General features: G+C 34.0%; 2 protein-coding genes across 5 annotated transcripts in view; one reads left to right on the top strand and one right to left on the bottom strand.

Annotated features, from left to right (window-relative positions):
* LOC129799373 (uncharacterized) overlaps nt 1–13,351 on the bottom strand; it is a 30,218-nt gene extending 16,867 nt beyond the window's left edge. Inside the window, exon 1 of one of the 4 annotated variants that reach the window (XM_055843197.1) lies at nt 13,192–13,351. The gene's annotated coding sequence lies outside the window, so the exon portion shown is untranslated. Of the gene's footprint in view, nt 1–3,564; nt 3,774–13,191 lie in introns of those variants that run through there. The other 3 variants (XM_055843195.1, XM_055843198.1, XM_055843196.1) reach the window with 3 other exon arrangements.
* Nucleotides 12,843–25,623, top strand: LOC129799371 (structural maintenance of chromosomes protein 1A). The gene is made up of 5 exons (XM_055843191.1): nt 12,843–12,920; nt 13,291–13,602; nt 13,678–13,898; nt 19,975–21,951; nt 24,188–25,623. The coding sequence occupies exons 2-5, from the start codon at nt 13,491–13,493 to the stop codon at nt 25,565–25,567; spliced, it is 3,690 nt and encodes a 1,229-aa protein (XP_055699166.1). The 5' UTR covers nt 12,843–12,920; nt 13,291–13,490; the 3' UTR covers nt 25,568–25,623.
* Nucleotides 25,624–25,699: the final 76 nt, after the last annotated feature.

Here is a 25,699-nt window from a genome sequence, read left to right as displayed (position 1 = left end):
TCTAATTATGTCTTTTTAAGCTTCTTTAAAACTTTTATTCTATTTCTACAAAAAAAAACCTTGTATTATATTTTCGAGATGTTGAACAAATTCAAAAAATCCAGCCGGATTACGAAGCGGACATCTGTCATTTTGTCAGCCAATCATCCGGATTACAAAGCGGGCACTGTAATTGTAAAGTAGAAGGTTGAAGGAATCTAGGATATTTTTTGCCAGTCTCTAGCTATTTGCTATATAGTAAATATTTAAGCTCAAAAATGATGAATTTTTAAATTCACAAATTTATAATTGATTTGATTTAATTTTTATACTTCCAATTTTTTTTTAAGTAAAACCGTTTTGGAAAAGAAAACTACAATACTCAAACATAATATTTTGTATTAGAGTGAAAATTATCGGTCATTGGTATCGTCAAAAAAATTACTTAAATTTGTGAGCCATTTTTGTCCCAATCGTTCAGAGAGACAAAAAATAAATACACTAAATTAGACTCTGTTTGCTTTTCGAAGGTTAGATGTAAGACGTTTTACAAGTTTTGTTTATAGGTTTCATTTTTATTGCTGATTTTCGGTCAGCGAAAACTGTCTCGTCGTTAAAGGGTTAAGAAACTAAAATTAAAGTGTTAGTGTTAGTAAAGATAAAGACTTTAAAATAAATCTCATAGATTTTTCTTTTGGAAGTCTGAGCTACCCAAGAAAACATTTTTTGAGCTCTTCACAATTATAATAAAATGTTTTGTGAATAATTGTGAAGTAGAAGGGTATCCGAACCTAAAATAATTTTTGCAAGTATAAAGCGAAATCTTGAAACATTTTAAGAAAAGGAGGTCTCTTCGGGAAAGGCAGAATTTTTCAGTCTTAAGAGGATCCATCTCAATTTATCAAAATTTTCAAGAGCTACCCTATATCTTACATTATATCTTTGAAATATAAGGGAGGGGCACCACGGATCGGAATTTTAAGAGAAATCCACCACATTTGGTTGAAAATATAAGCCCCGAAGCACTGTTTTGTATTTTTGAAAACAAAAATGTGTAGGGGAAAGTGCCCATGCTTTGTATGATTCCAAAGATCCCAACAAGCTTCGTAATGACTTAGTTTTTCCTATTTTTTCTGAATAAAAGTGACTTCGCAATATATATTAAAAACTGGGCGCTTTCCCCTAGTTTTTAAAATATGTGTGCGATTAGTCACATTTATTCAGAAACATAGGAAAAACTTAGATCATTACGACGCTTGGGATCGTATGAAGCATGAGCAGTCTCCCCTATTTGCAATCATGCACACTGTACCTCCGATGTGTATTAAGGATAATTAGACTTATAAATTAAATTTGAACTATAGGAATGCATCCTTATAATAGTCAAATGCTACAAAGTTACGATTAACTTTTATAAATTCATTTTATTTTTTGGAGCAAAAATACGGAGACAGCCTGATAATCCGAGGAACACCTTCGATCGCTGGTGCCCTTCCCTTCTCCGTGGTATAACTGAAAATTGCAATCTAAACAGATATACATTTTTGTGATTTTCCCGAAAGCAAGTTAAATTTTTAAATTTTTTCTCATCATATTTTTTTCCATGAAGGATACTTAAACCTTTGAAAATATACACTGACTGAGAAAAAATAGGGTGCGATTAACATTTTTTCCTCACAAAATTTAACACTTTTTAAGTGTAAAAATATATCAACATTTTTTAATGTTAATGTTACACCTTATTAAGGGTAAAATGAACATGAAAAGAGTAACTTTAACCCATAATACACCTAAAAAGGGTAATATTTTCACCGATTTTGAATCAATACTGCAGAGTAAAATTAACATTTCCGGAATATTATTTTAATTTTTTCGGATTTCTCTCACGTGTAAAGTTGAATTAAATTGGCTTGTTGTATATTTCATGATTTGGTAAGCTTTAATAATTGTACTGATGTATTCAAATGCAGATTTATTGCGAAAAAATGTACAAAAGAATTTAATGCACAAGATAAAGAATACTTATGTATTTCTTCTTAAAATAAGTTATTGACTTGATTTAAATTATGAATCAGTTGAAACTTTTAATTAGAGCTATGAAAGAATTGAATATAACTAAAGTTCTTAAAATAAACTTCACTTTCACTGAATATAAATTACCTAAATATTCAAATATTTGTTTATTTATTAATTGGAAGGAATAATTATTATGACAAAATCGCTAAATGGGCTTATTTAACTTAAGAATATTCCTTGGATTTTGAAAAATATCAATCATGATACGGTGAAGATATATGAAATGCACAATCGTTGCTTCACTTTCATAACTCGATCATCCTTGTTACACTATACCAAAATGTATTTCAACTAAAGATGTGTATATTTATTTTTATTTTTTTAATATAAGATTAGAAAAATGGGTAAAATACGTTTTAGCACAAAATATACTTTTGTTAAAAATTACACAAAAACTTTGAACACCTTTCATCCTTTTCATTCATTACACGATTTCTCTGTACATATTTCAAACATTATACGATAGTGTACTAGTATACAAAAATTACATGTTTGTGTAACAATATAATGATAATCGTGTAAAAACTTTGTGTAATTGTCAACTTTTTCTCTACTGTGTGGGAATAAAAAAAATACTACGAAAATAAGTCGCGAAGTCATTGAAAGTAAAAAAAAAATTTCCAAACCATTTAATATAGTTCAATAAATAAAAAAAACATATATAATTTTTAGAATAATAATTTTTTTAGAATAATTTCAAAATCTTACTAATATGCATATTCAGACAGCTAAAACCCAAAAAAAATATTTAAGGACATACTCGTAGCTATCTTTAGTTTTGAATTTAGCAAAAACTAATTATTAAGACATTGAGTCTCGTAAACTGCCTCATTGTTTCCTATACATCCCTCAGAACAGAATTATTGGCGACATCGTAAAAATATTCTTAGTGTTTACTGCAATGTATCGAATTACTTTAACGAAATCATCTAGGAATCACATAATTTTACTTAAAATATAAATTTCAATGTTTCAAAAATAGATTCAAAGCGCATTAATTTTGTTGATGCGAAATTGCATTTTGTAAATTTAATAAATTAGTCAGTTGCTAAATTATTACGACCAGAACAATTTTAGATATGCATAATTTTAATAAATCACGACAATTTCTCTGAAGTTTTCTTTACCGCACAACATTGCACCAATAGATTCACCTTCGAGGAAATCACAGAAATTATGAGAAAATAGTCTAATTTGGATGGCTCACAGAGACTTGGAACATTTTCTATAATCGCAATTAATTACAGAAATTTATATACAACACTTTTCTTTCTTTTGCTCCTTCCAACAGAAATATGACGTCAAGGAATATTTTTCAGTCTTTCTGTCTCAAAATACCCTATTAGATTTTTTTGTTGATAATAAAAACAAGTGATGAATTGTTTCTTTCTTTTAGTAACATTTTGTTTATCACGGAAATTTTTCCCCTAATTATATAAGAGGATGTTAAGGATTTTTTTAAGATCACAAAAATTGAAAGAAAAAAAATTGCAGACAAAAATTTCACACCTAATTTTCACTGAGGAATTCTGCGACACTCTTCCCCCTCAAACGCGAAGTCACTAAGGGATTTTCTTGTGATTGAGTGAAAAATGTTAATTGCACAAGATGAAGATGTAACAAACAATTTGGCGAATTTGACTGCTTCTGCTGGCAAAGTCACGGTGTAAACTAGTGGGAAAATCTCGTTACGTTTTCATGCGATATTTCGTGTTCTCGAAAATTATGCGCGAAAACTCTTTGGTGGAGGGAACAACTTCTTTTTGCTAAAAATATCCAAAATATGTGTATTTGAAAAGGCGTCCTTATGACTTTAATCTTTTTTTTTTCTTTTATTACTCCTCCCGATAGGTGTGTGAGAATAACTAAACTTATTGATTATAGTAATATTTATAAAATGACATTGAGTTTTCACACGTTTCTTTGGCACTGAAAGTGTTTTTTTGTTCAACAGGAAAATCTTTGTCTTTGAATTCTAATTCATATTTTATAAAGTAATTTGATTTGGAATGACCCATGACTGAAGTTAATCAAGAATCAATAACAAAGAATACAAGGTAAGGGAAATCAGCATAATTAGTATAATAGTAATAATAGTATAGTATAGGTATAGTATAGTATAGGCATAATAGTATAGGTCACATGATGACCCAAAATAGTTTTTTCTCAAATAACAAAACATTATTTCTCATGTTAAATTAATTACAAGAAAATGTCACTCAAATTAACTCTTTGCAGCAATGCTGCAAGCCAATTTCACCATTTTTTAATCAAAAATATTTAAGCTCAGGAATTAATTGAGGTCCTACAAAAAAATATCTTACATTTGGACATCCTTATAGTTTTTAATCATCCACAAGAATAGGATTTTTATCAGTTCTGAATAATTAAAAAACATTGTTTTTCACAGAACATTCATATGCTGCTTTGGGTACTCAGAGTCCCAAAAGAGACGAAAGAGTTAAAGGTTTTCTTGCTAAAAATTTTAGAAACTTTATCATAAGTATTTAATTTAAATGGCCAGTAAATTTTATGAAGATGTAACCAAATATTCAATAGGGTAAGTTAGGGGCTTAATCGGCTTAATCTTTCTCTAGAAATGAGAGAATTAGTATTTTTTTAGTATAAAAAGAAACTCAGATTTTTTTATGCAACTTTCATTCACTTTCAAAAATTAATAGTTATAGCAGCGCTTGAAACCTTTGGCAAAAGTTCACTGTCGTGAAAGAATTAACATAAAGCGGTCTTCATACTAGAGATTTAGCCCAGTTCCCAAAGACCTCAAAATCTTATAGCGAACAATTTTATTGCTTTTTGAGAATATAATGGGTCATTTGTCTTTAATAATCCAATCTTAAGTTGAATTATTCCAAAAAATCGTGATTGATAAGAAATTAGAGCAGTTATATGCCATATGGCTAAGCCTTAGGTCTTAAGTCCGTATAACACGCATCCGGAATCCGGAAACAGCATTTTCGACTTAAAACATTAATACTTCTGCAAGTAAATTTTTAATTTACTTGCAGAATTTATAATTTTTTATTTATTTAATTTTATGCATAATAATAATTATACAGAATTAATAATATTTAATTTTAATTTCTTAAAATATTTGTACTATCAAATCTGGTAGAAGCATTGAACCTCTAACTAATTGCGTAAGTGAGGAAACTTTTTAATAGAATTAATAATAGTTCATTAAATCTGCCTATTTCTTACTATCTTTTCTTTTATTAAATATCCGTTAAAATGCTGTTTTTTGCTACTTAAAAAGCTTGTTTACACAAATGAGTTTTAAGGATTGTCAAAGACAATGGGTCTTATGTATAAAATTAAAATGACCACTGAGAAAACGTCTTTATTTTTATTTTAACCAATTTCCCGTGATATTTTCTGAATTTTCTAAATTTTACATTAATTAACATCTATTCTTTTCAAGAAACTTCTTTTCAAATTTTATAAAATTCCTAACTGAATTAATAATAATAAATTTAATACTGATTGAATATCGTTGTAAGAATTGCTCAGCATTTTAATTTTAAATTGATTTTAGTCCATTAGTTCACAAAAGAAAATTACTAAAATATTATTTTAAGGATAAGAGTTGGTTACTGGTAATCAAAAGTTTTTTTTTCTCACTATTTAGATTTAGAGAGGAAAATATACCTTATATTTAGCTATAATAATAGTCAGTTTTTTTTTAATCCGCAATGAGTTAAATAATATTTTGAACCTGAAAGCATCAGAGCGAGCTTATCAAGGAAAAGCAATTAGGGGAAATATTTCAGGCTTCTCATATAACTCTGGCTCCTCTGGCTTCAAATACTTCATTAATTTAATGAAACTGAGCTTTGGCAATATAGTTTAATAGCTCGTATTAAGGGGTTACGTGAGTCAAAAAGACTAAAAAAACAGCATTATTTTTCTCTATTTTTTAAGCATAATAAGAAATTATTAAATTCAATGGAGATTTTTTCAAAAAAAAATCTCCAATGAGCAGGTTTAAAATGGCTGATTTTTTAAATAAATTTTAGTAAAAATTTCAGAAAATATTGTTTAATTGTGGTAGTTTAATATGCATAAGAGCTTTAATTAGGGGAGACTGGGGCAAACTTGTCAAAACGCATATTTAATTCTTTCACGAGCTCTGAGAAAACTTAAACTTTTTTCTCCATCTTAACGAGAAATGTGCTTAAATTGAGCTAATTAGTATTAATATTTTCTCTAAGCCAAATATTCCAAGAATAGGGCTCAAAATTTCATTATTTTTATATTACATAATACTTCCTCGAATCCCTTGATTAAGAAGGATCATGAAGGCTATCTATAATAAAAATTTCAAGACTCAGTCTCTTTTATTTTAGAAAGTATTGAATATTGGAATTTTCGTTTGGCAAATTTTGCCCCAGTCTCCCCTAAATATTTTTTTTTATTACACTGAAAAACAATTGAGAAACTACATCTATTTTTGTTTAGTCTTCTTGATTCAATGAACATCAGATTCATTAAAATGATAATAAGACAAATATGAAATGTTCGAAGCCAGAGTAGGGGAAATTGTCCATGCTTGATACAATTGGAAGCTTCGTAATGACTAAATTTTCTATATTTCACAATATATATGTGACTCATCGCAACCATATTTTAAAAACTATGGGATTGTGACCAGTTTTTAAAATGTATTGCGGAGTCACGTTTATTGAGAAACACAGAAAAAATTTAGTCATTACTAAGCTTCCAATGGTATCAAGCATGGGCACTTTCCCCTATGCCCGAAGTCTCAAAGTCTTCCCCTAGTAATACGGGCTTCAGGATTCGCTCTCTGGAGCTCATTGAGTGCGTGTGCAACTACGTATTCGTTGTGCAGTGAGTGATTTTTTTTGTGCTAAAAAGAAGTAAATCTGGGTGATTCTAACAAAAGGGATCGCTCTTTTGGATCGGATGACTCCCCTGAGAAAGTGCCTAGCCAGTGCAAGTTCTTAAAGTGTGGCTCCGATCCCGAAAATACTCATTTTAAGAGATCTTCAATGCTCTTAAGAACTCCTCCACGTGTCTCTCACAATGAGAGTAATAAGAATCTGGGCAGCAATTCATCTGCATCTTTTTCTTCTTCGTCTGGACTACCCCCTAGTTCTTCTACCACAGTGGCTTCTAAATCCTCCCAGGAAGTGTTTCAAGTGAGCCCCAAAGGGGATTTCAACCAAAATTTGTCTCATCCTTCTACCACCATGAGAAGTGATTTTGAGTCTCCCAATCAGTTCAATGTGCTATCGGACATCGATGAAGGTAACAGTGAAAGTGATAACGATGCTGTAATGCAAAGTGAAGCTCAAAACTCACACATTCGTCCACCGCCTATTGTGCTGCATAATGATGAGAATTGTGTGCAATCAATCATCAGTGGGTTGAGGAAAAAATTTTCTGATCGTGTGATATTTAAATACATGTCTGTTGGCGTAAAAATTACCACAAAAGACATGATGACTTACGGGAAAATTCTAAGAGAGTTTAAAAGCAGTAATCGTCAGTTTTACTCACATGATGTGAGAGCTATTCCTCCCAAGAAATTTCTTATTTCTGGGCTGCCCGATTTTGCTGGTGTAGAGGATGATATTAAGGCAGAAATTTCTGAAATCTACGGCCTTCAACCAATTGAAATTGCCAAAATTCCACCCAAGAATAAAAGATTTTCCAATCATTGCCTCTACGTCATTTCCTTTGACAAAGGTTCTACAAATATTCGAGAGCTTAGGAAAATTCAATACTTGTACAACACAAAAATTTCTTGGGAGTACTACAAACAGAAACCCAGGGGCCCTACCCTCTGCGAGAATTGCTTTCTTTACGGTCATGGTTCCCGGAATTGCAGAATGAAGACACGATGTGGAAGATGTGGAGGTTCGCACAACACAGAAAAGTGCTCGCCAAATACTCAGGTCAAATGCAGAAACTGCAATGGCAACCATCTTGCAAACGATTTATCTTGTCCAGCACGCGATAACTTCATCCGAATGAGAAACGCCCGCAGCAACAAAAATCGCCAACCTGGCCCTTCATTGAACCCTTCAGAAGTGCGCCTTTCTGTCCCTCCGCTACCTTCTAGTATGGATGATTTCCCTGTGCTTCCCGCACCCTCAAATCGTAGGATCCTTAATTCAAATGAAATCAGAGGACCCAACAAAACCTCTAATCTTCAGAGTCAACCCAAGAATGAGATTCTACAGCCTAGACCTGGAAGTTCTCAATCAGGAAAAAATCAAGCACGCAGCTTACCATCTCAGACTACAAACTCCATACCTCAAAGTAATTTTGATAGAAATAGTAGCATCTATAATCAGCCTGGAAATCCTCAAAGGCAATCTTCAAATCAAAATGCTCGCCAAATACCTCATCGCTGGAAGGGCAGCCAAGCAGATGATCAGTCGAATCTCTTCAATTCACAGGAGCTTCTGGATATCTCCTTGGAACTTCTCACTGGCCTCCGCAACTGCCGTAGCAAAATTGATCAACTTCAGCTGATGTTCAGTATTATCGTTAAGTATATTGATGATTAATTGTCTAACGTGCATGATTTGGAACAGTCAAAGTATACAGCCAAAAATTTCAGAGTTTTCTAATTTTCTAGTTAACCATAAAGTCGATATCTGTTTCCTATCGGAAACGTGGCTTTCTCCTGACCGGATGCTAGATATCCCACATTATAAAATCATTCGTAAAGATAGAGACAAAAGAATTGGTGGTGGGGTAGCCATCATTATTAATAATAATTTGAAATTTGATCAAATACACAATATATCAACAAATGCAATAGAGGCTATTGGCATTACTGTCTTTGGTGATAAAGGTACGGTTAATATGTTTTCAGTCTACTTTCCGGGAACAAAATTAAACTCTAACTCCCTTCTTGCTTTTAAAGATGATTTGGAGAACCTTTCTCAATTTAAGGGAAATATTCTTATCTGTGGGGACTTGAACGCCAAACATAGGGCGTGGAATTGCACTAGAGCCAATAAAACCGGCTCTATTCTGTACTCAGCGTTAACCAGCTCGGATCTCCATATCCTTTTCCCTCCTTCTCCAACTTACTTTCCCCATCAAACTTCTCGTACTTTTCCATCAACGATTGATATTGGCCTTACTAGAAACCCCCAGGCCATTTCAAATATGCAATCCATTAATGAACTTTCATCGGATCATTTTCCTGTGACATTTTGTTTTAATTTTGATCATTCTAGGTCAAAGAATGTTGTTAAGTCACTTAATTTTCCGAAAGCTAATTGGGCACTTTTTAATAACACAGTTGTTTCATCCCTTCCTACCTTTAATAATAATCACCTGCTCCCCTCTTCAGTTGATGTAGACCGGGCTGTGTCAAGCCTTACCCTAGCTATTCAAAATGGTGTTCAAAGAGCTGTACCAGCTAACGATCTTCCCAGCAATTCGGAATTTTCCTTATCCGATAAAGTGAAGCAGTTAATCTCATATAGAAATTACGTCCGTAGGTTATGGATTCGTAGGAGAGAAAATTCTTCAAAAATATTTTTAACTTTTTTAAACAAAACAATTAAGAAAACCATTACTGAAGAACGTAACCAGAAATGGAATGAAAAGATCCGCAGCTTCACCCCTAATAGCGTACAATTCTGGAAAGCTGCACGAAAACTGAGAAATAAACGAACGTTTATTCCCCCTTTTACGCAGGATGGTAATCTTATTACCTCTGATTCAGAAAAAGCGTCTGTGCTTGCAGATACTTTTTTGAAATCTCATAATTTAACGTCAAATTCAAAGTCCAATCCTGATGTGGAGAGGAAGGTTTGCTCGGCGGCTTGTCTCATCAAAGCAATCTCTATCAAAGAGGTTGAAGTTCTCAAAACTGATGTCCAAGAAGTATCAACTGTTATTCGCTCTCTTAAACCTCGAAAAGCTCCTGGCCATGATCAAATAGCAACTATTCCTGTTAAAAACCTTGCAGCTCGTGCAATTGCCTTTATCACGTTGATATTTAACTCCTGCTTAGTGATTGGGTACTTCCCCAACGCTTGGAAATTGGCTGTAGTCATTCCTATTCCTAAACCTGGCAAGGATCTTTCCAACCCAATCAATTTCCGTCCTATTAGTCTTTTAAGTGTTCTAGCTAAAATGTTTGAAAGAATTATTCTTTCCAGAATCAATTTATTTCTTGAGACGCACAAAATTATTTGTGATGAGCAGTTTGGGTTTCGAGCCAAGCACTCTACTACTCACCAACTTCTTCGAGTTACCAATAGTATCAGGAATGGCTTTAAAAGTAGAAGTTCCACTGGTCTAGTGGCTTTTGATATGGAGAAATGCTTCGACACCGTATGGCACGACGCACTTGTTTACAAAATGCTCATCAACAAATTTCCATTTTATATAGTTAAAATTATTAAGTCCTTCCTGTCTGAAAGAAATTTTTACACTAAATTCAACAATTCTACTTCCAGAAACTTAACTATTCCAGCTGGTGTACCTCAAGGTAGCACTTTGAGCCCCACCCTTTTTAACATTTTCTCTTATGACATCAGAACGGCTATTAAACTATGCTCTATCGCCATTTTTGCGGACGACATTTGTATATATTTCACTTCCAAAAATCCCGATAAAGTTTCTAAAACACTGTCCAATGATTCTGACAACTTGGTGAGTTACTGCAAAACTTGGAAGATGAAAATTAATCCCTCCAAAACTCAAGCCGTCTACTTTACCAGACGGCGTAGCCCTAAATATCTTCCTAATTCTTCTTTAAGGATCATGAATGAGAATATTGAGTGGTCCAAAAATATTAAATATCTAGGCCTCACTCTCGATAGGGCTTTAACTTGGAAAAGTCACTGTGAAGCTACCGCCTCGAAGGCTCTTACACTTATCCGTACCCTCTATCCTCTTATCAACCGTAAATCCTATCTCCATACTAAAAATAAACTTTTCCTTTTCAACATGGTTTTCCGAGGCATTATTTTGTACTCCAGCGTGGTCTGGGGGAATTGCGCGGAAACCCACACCAACAAAATTCAAGTAGTTGAGAACAAAGTTCTTAGATTAATTCTCAATCTGCCATTCAACTATCCTAATCATTGGATGTACAGTGCTGCCAAAGTCTCTCCCTTGCGCAAGGAAATTTGTAAGCTCAAAGATAAATTTTTAACTGATTTGCCTAATAATCCAAGCAAATTAATACAAGACTTATCATTATAGAAGGAAGTCGCTTTTGGGTCAGTCGAGTGCCGTCTGTATTCGGAAGCTGAGGCGTTGGTCGCGGGGCGCTGTGTAGGTGTTTGCTGCCAGTTGTGGAGGGTACGCTGAGAGTAATCCACAGACTACCCCTATTCGGGGGGTTTCCGCCCTCTTTTCCCCTCACTTTGTGAAGGTATAGTCTCTGGTGGCCCCTGTCAGTGTGGCGAGGTACTGTCGGGCCTACACTGCCTCTTAGTGGTCCGGCGTCTCGGGTGGAGGAATCAGATCGACTCTGGTCTGACCTGCATTTCTTCCTCCTCACTATTATGTTATTGGTGCTGGGATGACAGGGCGCGATTGGTTCCGACGGGTCGACTGGGCCTTGACCGCTTCCGGGGTCTTTCCCTCACTACTACTCTAATATTTTTTATTTTATATATTTTTTAAATACTCAATTACCGATGTATACAATTCTAAATATTATTTTCTTTTTTTTTTTCTTGAAGTTTTTTGCTGTAAAGCTTTTTTCTTCTTCTATTTTTTATTCTCTTTAGCTATGCTTCAATTTTCTTTAAACTAGTTAATTTCTAGCATCCTACGTCTATCTTTATCTATTTACGATATTGCTATTTTCTGTTTCAATAGCTGTAAGGAATTATATATTCTATCTCTAACTAACTCTTCTGTAAGACATGCATCAAACCGAATTTTTGAAATAAATATATATATATATACGGGCTTCAGACCTAAGGCTTAGCCAAATGGCTTTACTGCTCTAATTTCTTATCAATCATGATTTTTTTGGGAAAATTTAACTTAGGAGTGGATTATAAAAGATAAATAACCTATTAGGTTTAATATTAGGTTTAAAAGCAATTAATTGCACGTTATTTAGGATTTTAAGACCTACGGGAACTGGGCTAAACCTCTAGTCTGAAGACCGCTTAATCCATATTATATGACATGTCATGAAATTTAAAAAAAAAAAGAATGATGTTTTTAGGGTGCTGCTTTACAGTAGGAGTAGACTCTCGCAAATTCGGCTCTTTTAAGATCGGGCTACTTTTTAATTCGGGCAGCGGTTACATTTGAAAAAAGTATGTTATCATTTTTCAAGTTTGATTATGATTATCAAATGAATCAAATGTGCTCAAATTTGGCATGGTTTGTCTTAGTTTTGATGTGATTTTGCATTATTGATGGATTTTCATGCAATTGAGTATGTAAGCTCAATATCTACACTGAGAAAAAAAGAGGGTGCGATTAACATTTTTTCCTCATAAATTTAACACTTTTTAGGTGTAAAATTATATCAACATTTTTTAATGTTAATTTTACACCCTATTAAGGGTAAAATTAACATGAAAAAGGGTATCTTTAACCCCGAATACACCTAAAAAAGGTAATATTTACACCGATTTCGGATCAATACTGCAGGGTAAAATTAACATTTCCGGAATGTTATTTTAACTTTTTCGGATTTCTCTCAGTGTATATGCACATGAATAAAAAATCGTTGCATTTCCAAAAATTTGTCGCCCGAATTTCTGTCTAATTCGGCTGACATTTCGGTCCCATATGACCGAATTTGAGAGAGTCTACTGTATTTTACAACAAATAATTAAATAAGCATTACAATCATTACAACGTTAACTTTTTTTGAGCAGGTAACAAAAAATAATAAGTATTTTATGGGTATAAGGGGGTAAAGGTGGTAAGATAATGTGGTGTAAAAAACTAAAGAACGTCTTACAAGAAGTCTTGAGGGCTATTATAATATGAAAAATTATAAAATTAAATTAAATTTACTGAATTAGTTCACTGTTCTGTATTTTTTGTGGACTTGTAAAATAATAGAAACAAACACCTGTTTAGGGGCAAATTTCTTGTAAAATTGCCAATGAAATATTATTATGATGATTGATTATGATACTTTACCGTTTCAGTGTGAAAACACTTTTATTATTTCACAAAACTATTACAAATTTCTATTTAAATTCAAGCTTATAAAACACAATAAACAATTCTTAATTTTAGTCTATTTTATTCGCTTCGCAATGACTGGAAGAATTTAATGTCGAAAACTTTTGACATATCCAGTGAGGCGCGAAGAAAAAGAAGAAGAAGACTGTACGACAAAAGCAAAAACAAATGCCGCCATAGGAGGCGTCTGAAGAAAATTTGAGGAAATCTTCAATATATTGAATAAAACTGTGTAAAAAGGTGAAAATCAGAAAATGAGTGCGTTCCTGGAGTTCATTGAGATGGACAATTTCAAGTCCTACAAGGGAAATGTGTGTATTGGACCTCTAAAAGAATTCACAGCTGTCATCGGACCAAATGGATCGGGTTGATTATTTTTTGCCAAGAAAACTATATAAAATTATTTTGTGACTACTAAATACTTAACTATTCTTTGTCCAGGAAAGTCCAACTTCATGGATGCCATCAGTTTCGTGATGGGAGAGAAGACCAGTGTGCTCCGTGTGAAACGCCTTAGCGATTTGATTCACGGAGCTGCCATTGGGAGGCCTGTGGCCAATTCTTGTTCAGTCACTGCCAAATTCCTCCTTTCTGATGGTAGCAGGATCAACTTCCAGAGATCTGTTATGGGATCATCATCCGACTACAAAATCAACGGATCGGTGAGTTTTCAAATGTATTTGAATTTATAGAAAAAAGGAGCAAAAAATTCATTATACCCAAGTAACATTATTTCTCAACATTTCTAAACTTATTCGCATAAGAGTACAAAAGTTTTCAAACAGTGGCTTAATAAATGAAAGATTTATATAAAATAGTTGCAGTTATCTTTAAAAGTTCAGTTCTGTAAAACTAGATATAATTTCCCTAAATTTTCAAAATTAAAAATTATAATTTTTGTATAATGGCGTCTACACACTAGTAGAATTTTTTTAAAAAATGCCTTTTTTAAACAATTCTCACGTTTCTGCCTATAAGGATAGGGGAAATTTTCTTTAAAAAGGCATTTTTTAAAGAAATTTCTACTAGTGTGTAGACGCCATAAATCAAAAAGTATAAAGCGATCTTCAGAGTTAAGGGGCTCAATTCTGAGACCGAGATCAAGATCAAAATTTCAAGCTGTCAAATATTTCCAAGATCAAGATTTTATATTCTAACGCGTAACATTAATGGAACTTAAAATGTCTTAGCTAAGAACCAAGATTTCAAGATTTTCCACACTTTAACGACACGTCACTTCTGACAAATATCTTAAATTTTTTGTCGAATTTGATGAAATTTCGCCGTATAAATTAGAAAAATTAATTATATGTTGTATTAAATAGTATAATACAGTCCATAATTGGGAATAAAAGAAGTGCAAACAAAACTTGTGACATGTGAAAACCCTAAAATGCTTATTCAAGATGTGATTCTTTTGCAGGTATTTTCAGGGTGTTGTACTTCGAAACGTACATCTAGAAATATGTACCATTACGATTAAATTACAAGACCAAATATAGCATTTTTCATAGTCATTTTCTCTTCTTGTATCATCTCTTTATAGAAATATTCCTCATCAAAAACAATTTCCGCATGAAACTTTTAAAATTGTTAGTATCTTGAAAATTCCAAGCACCTCCGAGAGGTTCTTGGAATTATTTCAAGAAAACAAGAAATTTGACGTCTTTAAATCTTGAAATATTGGTTCCAGAATTTCAAATCTTGATATCCACACGGTTTGTGTCTTGGATTTCAAGATTCCAAGACATTTGACAGATTTGACATCTTGATGATCTTGATTTTTTGATTTCAGAATACCAAAATCTTGAACTTTTCTGGATCTTGATCTTGATCTTGGTCTCAGAATTGAGGCCAAGAAATGTGAGCCTTAGGTACCTTAGGAAAAATGAGTAAACCTTAGGACAGGATAGACTAAAGTTGATTAACTATGATGTACTCAAGATTTCAGCTAGGGTCGAAGGAGGCAAGATTAGAATTCGAAAGACGGGGAAGTGGCAGATACACATAGCGGTCTACTTATACTTAAAAGCACCAGTGAGCAGAAAAGTCAAATTACTAAAATCATTTTAACAAAATAGTACAGACTTTAAGAAAAATGCTCGGTTGTTAGATTATCGTCCAAGCTATCTGATCGACATTATTTTTCTATAATTCATATAATCGTTGTTTTTTTTTTTTTGCTTATTCATATTAGTGTCATTATTCTGGAGTTTGCTGGAAAATTTTGCCAAAACTTTAACTACCGTAAATGCGTGTCATTTTCCTTTAATTTGTCATTTAAAAAAATTTGCCTTCCAAAAGAAAATCACTATAACTTCATTATTTAGGCTTCAATATCTCCCAATTCATAAAAGTCTGTAATATTTGACGTTTTCCTCGCAATTCTTAGAGAGAACATTTGTAAGGGATGTATAGATGGGACAAAGCAAAAACAGGAGTATTTTTTTAATTGTGATTTCCAGTTGAATAAGATTTTGATTTTGTGAAATAGTTATGCTTTTCCAAGAAAAGATGAAGAGAATATATGCAGCATATGCCCCATGTACGTTCATTATCGAAAATGAACGTAATCTTACTTAGAAATTTAGACAAAATAAGCAGCTTGACAACTTATTATTTTACGAAAATCTAGAATCCAGTCTAGATCTAGAAATCTTTTTAATATGTAAATTTTCTTTTTGGTACAAAATGGGTCAAGCAATAGAGCATTCGTTCTATTATGTATAAAGGCCCAAATAGACCCAGGCTGATCCTCGAGAGTATCTAGCCTTAAAAATTCTATAATAAAGTATTAGGAATTTATGCACAGGATCTCTAACTGATGATTCTAAGCCCTAAGTTAATGACAGTTTGGGATGAAGCTTTATTGCTAAAATTTCACAGGCTAAATATTCTCGAGGATCAGCCTGAGTTTGTTTGGGCCCTAAGTGACCCGGATTCGAATCCCATTCCATCCAAAGGACTATCAGTCTTTAGAGAATTAATGGTATGCTTTTGAAAATTTCCAGTTTTACCATTTTTATTTAATGAAAATTTACTTAAGGGTTACGAGGGTCAAGAAGACTAAAAAGCTGAATTTTTTTCCAAATTTCTTTTCCAGCATAATAAAAAAAATATAAGCCAAGTCCTTAAGGCCTCTACACATTGGGAGCAATTTTCGCCAAAAATTTCATTTTTGAAGAAAATTGTCTGCACTGCTGTGGGCAGAACTGTCAAAATTCTGTCAAAAATGCAATTTTTGACGAAAATTGCTCCCAATGTGTAGAGGCCTTTAGGCATAAAAAAATCAACATTTAAACTATATTTTCTGAATTTTATTTCAAAAATTTTCAAAATTCAGCTATTGGGCCATATTATCTGATATTAACAATGCAAATATTTTCTGTTAGGTGATGAATTAAACTAGTCCTCGAACGAAGAATTTTATGTTTGATCATAATTTATTCTATATGGTGTCCCATAAATTACGCAAGATTTAAATTAAATGAAAACACATTTTTTTCTCAATTAAATTTTTTTATAAATTGAAAAATAAAAAACATAAGATAGGGTTTCTCGCAGTGGTTCTCGCAATTTTAATACTCAATTTGCTGAGTTCAATTTAAAATTAAATTGTGAAAATCCTAGTGTAATAGCACCGTAAGAGCTCGAATTACATAAACTTTTTATTATGTTGCAAAAATTTTAGAGAAAAATATGCTGTTTTTAGATTGTTTGACCCACGTAACCCCTTAAGGGGTTACATGGATCACGCAGCCTAAAATCAGCATGTTTTCTTTCATTTTTGTCAACGTAATAAAATTAATTCAATTTAAGCTCTTAACTATGTAAAAATACAACATTTTTTAACTGCATTTTTTCAAATTTTCAATTAACAATTTTAAAACTTTAGCCAGGGGGGTGACATTAGCTCTCAAAAATGCGACCAGTTTTAGTAAAATTTTTTTCCTGTTTTCGTACACATTTCATGAGATATCTTCAAAACTACGTAGGTTGCAAATTTGGGGTTTTCGGTTGCCTAATCTATATTAAATTGGCTTTTATTCTGTATTTGTATTATTTGATAATTGATTCTACAATGACAGAAAATAGCTAATAAACTCAAAAGTTTTTTCGGCACGCTAGAAACATATGGGAAACATAGGAAACGTCATGCCCCTGACTTTAGCACTTGGAACTTGCCACGATTGGCACCTAATATTTGGAAACGTCTTTTTGAAGAAAACTTAATTTTCGGTAGTCACGATTACTCTCACAGAGTAGATTAATCTAACGTAAAATTTTTTTTCCCATTGCAGCTTTGATAACAATTTATTTTGCAAGACGAAATGTAGTGCAAAATACGCTGAAAATCATATTTTTTGTATTAAATTTTCCCAAAAATCCATTTTTTTAATCATCAAGTTCAAGTACGGGTTTAACTCATGTACTAACAGGAAATAATTGGTTTTTTGAGGTCAGATGAATCTACTCTGAATAATTGTTAGGTATTAACGAAAAGTAGTTTTTTTTAATAAACCTTTCCGGCAATCGGGTCCAACGGCCATATTTTTATTTTTTTAATACAATTGTCAAAAAATACAGTTTAAGTGTTATGCTTTTATAAGCCTAGGAGCTTGAATTAAATAGCATTTTTATTATGTTGAGAAAAAAAGTTAGAAAATATGCTATTTTCAGCTTTTTTGACCCGCATAGCCCTCAACAGATCAAAGTTCAAAGTCAATATACGACCTCAGCTTTAATTACGTATTCTTAAATTTCACGTCTGACTGCTCCATTTGATGGCTTTAAATAAACTTTTCTTGGTGCTAAAAACGATTTTTAGAGGTCTCAAGTACGACTTTTCTAAAACAAATTCTAAACCGCTGTTTTTACTTTATGCGTGGCTTTTTATATTTTCGTTATAAATCCTTAAATATCCTTTTATTCTATGAAAAAGATTACGTGACTTCTTTCTTTTCAAAAAATATATTACTGAATAAATTTATTACTGAAACTACGTTATAAAAAGAAATCAAAATGAGTTACGAAATATTTGCCCTTTTTTACGCTTTTTTTAATTTTTCAATGTAGAGTAGGGCAACAGCCTTGCCCTGCCCCCCTTCTATTGGGCTCTTAATTGTTTTTGAATTTCTATAAGCTTCTTCTTGTATTGACACTACAAACGAGCAGTAAAACATCAAATTTGAGAAGTGACTAAATTTACAACTTTAAAAGCAGTAGAATTTTCATGCAACTTTCGATCATGATGGATTGAAAAATTAAGCCCATTTTTAAAAAGATTTTTATTTTTTTACTGATCAAACTTAATTTTTTTTGCTAACCAAATATATATTTTTTACTTCTCATTTGTTTTTGTCTTCTTTGACGCTTCTAGGGGGGGGCAGCTGCCCCCCCCCCCCCTGCTCCTAGCTGGGTACGCCCATGGGACCTTAGCAATAGTTCTTTACAAGAAATAATTGTTGATACACAAAACATTTACCAACAAACTTTTCCTTAATCCCATTTTTTTCCCAAACGTATGACTTATTTCGGAACGGAGGGAGTATTTTTTACGCCTTATGAGACAATATTCATTAAAAAGAAAATAATTTATTAGTAAAATTTGCCAAATCCATCTCGAATCAAGAGCAAAAAGCAATTGAGGAGCTCAGAGCAAAAAAACGCTATTTTAATAGGGAAATGCATACGACTTAGAGTTTTTTTGGTTTCAGCGCCTCAATTGACCGGTCAATTGCTTTTTACTCTTTTCTCAAGGTACTTATAATCAGAAAATTTTACTAATATGTCATTTTCTTTTTAAAGAATATTGTCTCATAAGGCGTAAAAAATATCAAATTACAGTAGTCTCTCAAATCTGAATCTCTCAAATTCGAACGACGCGACCGACGTTTGGATTCAAAATGTCAATTGTGGGGTTATGTTAAAAAAATTCGTATTCTGGATGAGTAACAATCATACTTATGTGCTTCTTCCTGAATGTTTACATACATTATGATCGTATAAAATGAAAAGGAAGTATGTTACAACCGTTACAACTAAGACTTGTGAGAAAGTACGGGTATTTAATTCAAAAGTACAATTTAATCTCACATAAATTTCGTTAGTTTTGAAAAAATCGTTCGAATTTGGGAGGTGAGAAATGTCAAAAATACCCCCGAGCGTTCTAATTTAGGAGACTTTACTGTAGTGCAAAAATTGGTTTGGTGCCTCAATTTTTTTCACGTGTAAAAAGGCAATGAAGGCGTAAAAAAGCAATAACCATGTAGAAAAACCCAGTTTGTTCGCTATGATTGTGTTGTCATAAACTCATTGCAAAACAAAAGAAAAAAAGAAAATAGATATTCCATTAGATATTTCTCACAAAACAAAATAAATTAACTCTTTCCGGACCACAGCATATACTGCAAGCCAATTTCACCATTTTTTTTAATCAAAAATATCTAAGCTCAGGAATCCATTGGGCTCCTGCAAAAAATATCTTACATTTGGACATCCTTATAGTTTTTAATCATCCACAAGAATCGGATTTTTATCAGTTCTGAATAATTAAAAAACATTGTTTTTCATAGAATATTCATATGCTGCTTTGGGTACTCAGAATCCCAAAAGAGACGAACGAGTTAAAAACAATAATCAGAAATAATCTTTCCAAATTAATAGGCGGACTTTAAATATTTTGGTTCTTGTAAGACAACTTTTTTTTGTTTTTTTTTTTGGGTATTTTATGTGCAGTCAGTAAATTCGGGAAAGTACATCATCGAACTGGAAAAATTGGGTATAAACGTGAAAGCGAGAAATTTCCTGGTGTTTCAAGGAGCAGTTGAGAGTATTGCGATGAAGAATGCCAAGGAGCGAACGACTCTGTTTGAAGAGATCAGTGGTTCTGGTGCACTCAAAGATGACTACAATCGCACCAAGCATGAGATGCAAATGGCCGAGGAGGAGACACAATACACGTATCAGAAGAAGAAGGGCATAGCAGCTGAACGTAAAGAGGCCAAATTGGAGAAACTTGAGGCTGATCGATATGCCAAAATCAAGGACGAATATGCAGAATTGCAGGTGATTTACAATCTCTTCAAATTGCATCACTGCGAAAAAGATATTGTAGCGCTAAATCAGGAACTTGAGGGAAAGCAGCAGGAGATTCAAAATGTCGAACAGAAGAAGGAACAGGCTGATGAGGCGTTGAAGGACAAGAAGAAAGAAGGTGGAAAGATTAGTAGGGAATTGGCTAAATTAGATCAAGATATTCGTGAGGTGGAGGCGAATATGAGTAAAAAGCATCCGGTGTTTATAAAGGCAAAAGAGAAGGTTACTCACACGCAGAATAAATTGGATGCAGCCAAGAAGACGCTTGATCAGGCCAATAGGGCAGATCAAGCTCATCAGGCGGACATTGATAAATTGGAGAATGATCTGGCGGCAATTCAGGAGAAAAAGAGGAATTATCAAAATGAAGTAACTGGACAATCACGAAAGAGTGGAGTGAATGTGATTATGGAGCAGAATCAGATGCAAGAGGAATATGATCGATTGAAGCAAACAGCTGATGCTACAGCGGCTAAGTATCTCTCCCAGCTGGACTCCGTGAATCGCGAGCAAAAGTCAGATCAGGATTTACTGGACAGTGAGATGAATAAAAAGAGTAACATTGATGAGCAGATGAAGAAATTCTCATTGGAGAAAGATGAGGTTCACAAGAGGAAGATGAAACTGGAGGATCACATTCAATCGAGTGAATTGGCTCTGCAGGAGCAGAATCGTATTAAGATGGAATTGAAGACGGACGTTGGGACGTCCAAGGATCGCATTGCTGAGCTCCATCGGGAGCTAGAGGATGTTCGGGAGCAACTTGGTGATGCCAAGGTGGATAAGCATGAGGATGCTCGAAGGAGGAAGAAGGAGGAAGTGGTGGAGTTGTTTAAGAAGGAGGTTCCTGGAGTATATGATCGCATGATTAATATGTGTCAGCCCATCCATAAGCGCTACAATGTGGCCATCACAAAGGTCCTGGGCAAGTACATGGAGGCAATTATTGTCGACACGGAAAAAACTGCACGTAGATGCATTCAGATTCTCAAGGAACAAATGCTCGAGGTAGAAACATTCCTTCCGCTTGACTATCTCCAAGCAAAACCACTGAAGGAGCGTTTGAGGAATATTTCAGAGCCACGAAATGTCAGACTTGTCTATGATGTCCTTAAATTTGATCCGCCTCAAATTGAACGAGCAGTTCTTTTTGCCACAAACAATGCTTTGGTTTGTGAGACTCCGGAGGATGCCATGAAGGTGGCCTATGAGATGGACAGAAGTCGCTACGATGCCCTAGCACTAGATGGTACTTTCTATCAGAAGAGTGGCATTATCTCTGGCGGGAGTCATGATTTGGCCAGAAAAGCTAAAAGATGGGATGATAAGCACATGGCACAATTGAAGGCACAGAAAGAGAAACTCAATGAGGAGATGAAAGAATTGCAAAAGAAATCTCGCAAGCAGGGAGAACTAACGACTGTCGAGAGTCAGATCAAGGGACTGGAGAATCGTCTCAAGTACAGCAAGAATGACCTCGATGCCAGCAACAAATCTATGGATGACTATGATCGTAAATTGGCTAAATTGGATGCAGAACTGGCGGCAATTGGGCCAAAGATCTTGGCTATAGAACAGAGGATGCGAAAACGCGAGGATACCATCCAGCAGATAAAGGTAGGTGGATCGTTTTCATACATTTTTTTATAAATCGTTTTTTCTTGAACTCGGGGGGAACATTGTCTCACTTTATTGTTAAAAAAAAACCGTATGCAAGGACGTAACAAAAAATTGGTTTTGTTAAATCTTATAAGTCTTACAAAAAACCCAAAAGGATTAGGGTAAAGTGATACAAGTTGGACATAGTGTTACAAGTTGGACAATTGGCTCATAATTTGTTCCAGTCTACTTATAAGTATCGATGTTCCAAGTTTGAAGTGCGATATTTTCGATACTAATTGACTTTTTTCTTATACTCTTTTTTTCCGAAGGGTTGTTTAGAAACTTGGCTAGCTATTTGTCGTCTTTTGTTTTACTAAAATAAGTTTTAATACGTTTAAAAATGAATTGATATGTAGTGGTGAATTTGACTCTTATTTTGGACAACTTGGTTATTAATTCGGACAACTTGGCTGTAAATTTGGACAGCTAATCCGCATCAATAGGATGCCCATTGTTCTTCATTTCATGAACCAATCTTACCAAGTCCTCTTCCTGGTCATGTAAAGGAAACGTAGAATATCACAAAAACCCCGAAAACTTTCCATATCATTCCTTTAAGTAAGTTGACTTCGGTACTCCAATTACGTGCGGATTCGCTCATTCCCTGGCCTTTCCGGGAGCCTTTCAAGGCATTTCTCGCTACATCTCGTTCGTAGAGATAATGCTCCTTTGTTTCTCCAGGCATTTGTCCAACCTAGTCATCACAAAAGCTAAAACTTCACGAAATTTCGTGAGAAAAAGACCTGTCCAAAATAAGGAGTATCACCTCACTGGTAAATGTCCTAAAAAATTTCCCATTTTTCACACGAAAAATTTAATTCACAAGGCAAATCTCACTTCAGGTCAAATGTATAAATCACCACTAACGTGAATCAACACAATATTCCATGAATATTCAATAATATCACTCAAAATAAGCGAAGAAACAATGTTAGTACTTCATCACAGCTAAATAAGACTGAAGTAAACACGAAGTTTTGTCATATTTCTCGTAAGCAATTGCTCACACTGAATTTTCAACAAAGCAATTTTAATTCAAATCATATTCAAAATTTAACGTATTTAGTGTTAAAATCTTCCAGAAAGAACAATTATTTATATAGAATTCATTATTCTTCAAATATTGGAATAAAAATCCATTATTTTAATCAATTTATTTTTAGTGTCCAATTTTATCCTCAAAGTGTCCAAAATAAGAAACTGGACAAAATTATGAGCCTTTCCCCTATCTCCAGTTTAAAATTTCGTCTGGAATTCTGGTGGCAATTAGCACCCCAAAAGTGGCTATATCTACCCAGGCCGGGGCAAGTGTGGCCAATGTGTTATACTTTTTTCATTATCCTCTCTAGAAAAACTCAAGGATTTTAGAACCTTGGACTACACTGTTTCATACAGTCAATATCTTAATGCTATTTATGAAACATAAAAACATTTGACAAACCTTATCATTTTTTCACAAATCACGCGCGAAAAAAAGCTTCATTTGCTGGCTAATCTACCCCGGTCTCCCCTATATACGATGAGTCACATTTATTGAAAAACATAGGAAAAATCTAGTCATTACGAAGCTTCTTGGGACCCTGTAAAGCATAGGCACTGGGCACCTTCCCCTATGCAGATTTTTCAAATAAAATCTATAGCCTTTTTCGGTCTAAGAAATTTCTTTTGGAGCATTATTCTTCGGCCAAATGCAATTTCCTCTAAGAAAAATTACTCAGATGTTTTTGACTAAATCCATCAAAATCAGTTCCGAAATGGAGCAAAGAACAGAATTTCTTAAAGGAACAGTTCCTAAATGTTTTTTCAACATATCTAAAGACTCAAGGTCCTAGAAAAGGTTTTTATTGATTTTTTAATTAAGCTCAAATTCAAAACGATTGGCTTAAATTATTTTTTTTTTGTTTTTTTTTGGAAAATATGTATGTATTTTTTTGTATGTATGTATTTTTATTACCAACATGTGCCTTTACATTAGCCCCCCGGTCATCCTTGTTTTCTGTTTTTGAATTTGAAACACGTTTCTTTAAAATTCAACTTTTCACAGAAAAATATCGGATAAATTTTCGATTAAGAAGAACACACGATTTAAAGTTTTTTTTGCTAATTTTATTCGAAATGTTTTTGGTTTCTAACGTTTCTAAGATCTTTTATGTGAATTTTTCGAAATTTCGAATTATTTTTTTCGATCAAGGTGAACATGAACAATGTTGAGGATCGCGTGTATGCGGATTTTTGTCGCCGGATTGGAGTGACAAATATCCGGGAATATGAGGAGCGTGAATTGGTGATGCAGCAGGAAAGAGCCAAGAAATTGGCAGAATTTGAGCAGCAAATTGACAAGATTATGACTCATTTGGATTTTGAGCGTAGTAAGAATACGAAGAAAAATGTCCAGCGCTGGGAGAGGACAGTACAGGATGAGGAAGATGCTCTGGATACATTTAAACAGGCAGAATCGCGTTATAGGGCAGAAATTGAGTCAGACAAGAAGCATATTGAGGAGTTGAAGCAGGAGAAGCAGGCAAAAAAGACCCAAGTGGATCAGATGGAGTCAGATACGGCCAAGGCACGCAGAGATGTGGCTCAGTTGGCCAAGGAGCTGCATAATTTGGGTACACAATTGAGTGCGATAGAGGCAAAGATTGAGACGAAAAAGAGTGAAAAACATAGTATTTTGCTTCAGTGCAAAATGGATGATATTGTCATTCCAATGCTCAATGGCAATATGAATGACATCATGCAACCTGGTCAGGAGGGGGACAATGTGTCCACATCTGGAACAAATACCACCATAGTGTACGCACGAGAGGCACAACTTGAGATTGACTACGGGAAATTGAGGAGAGATTTGAAGGATGCCCGGAATGCTGATGCGGTGAAGAAGAAGCATGATGAATTGCAGAAAGAATTGCAGAATAAGCAGGATTTGCTGGAGAGTATTCAGACGCCCAATATGAAGGCTATGCAGAAGTTGGATTTGGTGTCGGAGAAAGTGGCTTCGACCAATGAAGAATTTGAGAATGCCAGGAAGAAGACAAAGAAGGCCAAGGCAGCATTTGAAAGGGTCAAGAATGATCGTACCAATAAATTTATTCAGTGTTTCAATCACATCTCTGATGCCATCGACGGCATCTACAAATCTCTGGCTCGCAATGAAGCTGCTCAGGCTTATTTGGGTCCTGACAATCCCGAAGAACCTTACCTGGGGGGCATCAATTATAACTGTGTGGCACCTGGAAAGAGATTTCAAGCTATGGCAAATTTGAGTGGAGGAGAAAAAACCATTGCTGCTCTAGCGCTACTATTTGCCATTCACAGCTACCAACCCGCTCCATTTTTCGTCCTTGATGAGATTGATGCAGCTCTGGATAATACCAATATTGGCAAAGTGGCTTCGTACATTCGACAGAAGACACAGAATCTTCAAACCATTGTCATTTCACTGAAGGAGGAATTCTATTCTCATGCTGACATCCTCATTGGCATTTGCCCGGATTCAGGTGAATGCGACTGTCTCATATCACGCGTTTATTCATTTGATCTGAAAACTTTTGAAGTTTCCGATTTGTAATATTCTTGAATAGAGATTTAGTCTTTTTTAGAATTTAGAAAAAATAAATAAATAAATTCTTCGAAAAATTTGCACCGAAGATCTAATTGTAATCTAATTTTATGTCATTTGTAATGTAACGTCATATTCCAG

The sequence above is a fragment of the Phlebotomus papatasi genome, chromosome 1, assembly GCF_024763615.1.
Source record: "Phlebotomus papatasi isolate M1 chromosome 1, Ppap_2.1, whole genome shotgun sequence".
Taxonomy (NCBI): domain Eukaryota; kingdom Metazoa; phylum Arthropoda; class Insecta; order Diptera; family Psychodidae; genus Phlebotomus; species Phlebotomus papatasi.
This window is presented reverse-complemented; position numbering and strand designations above follow the sequence as displayed.

What these genes read in the sequence shown, in the direction of transcription:
- LOC129799371 (XM_055843191.1), top strand. Translation starts at nt 13,491, where the DNA reads ATGAGTGCGTTCCTGGAGTTCATTGAGATGGACAATTTCAAGTCCTAC. An exon ending in CATCGGACCAAATGGATCGG is followed by an intron (nt 13,603 to 13,677) that starts GTTGATTATTTT and finishes TTCTTTGTCCAG; the next exon opens with GAAAGTCCAACTTCATGGAT. An exon ending in ATACCATCCAGCAGATAAAG is followed by an intron (nt 21,952 to 24,187) that starts GTAGGTGGATCG and finishes TTTTCGATCAAG; the next exon opens with GTGAACATGAACAATGTTGA.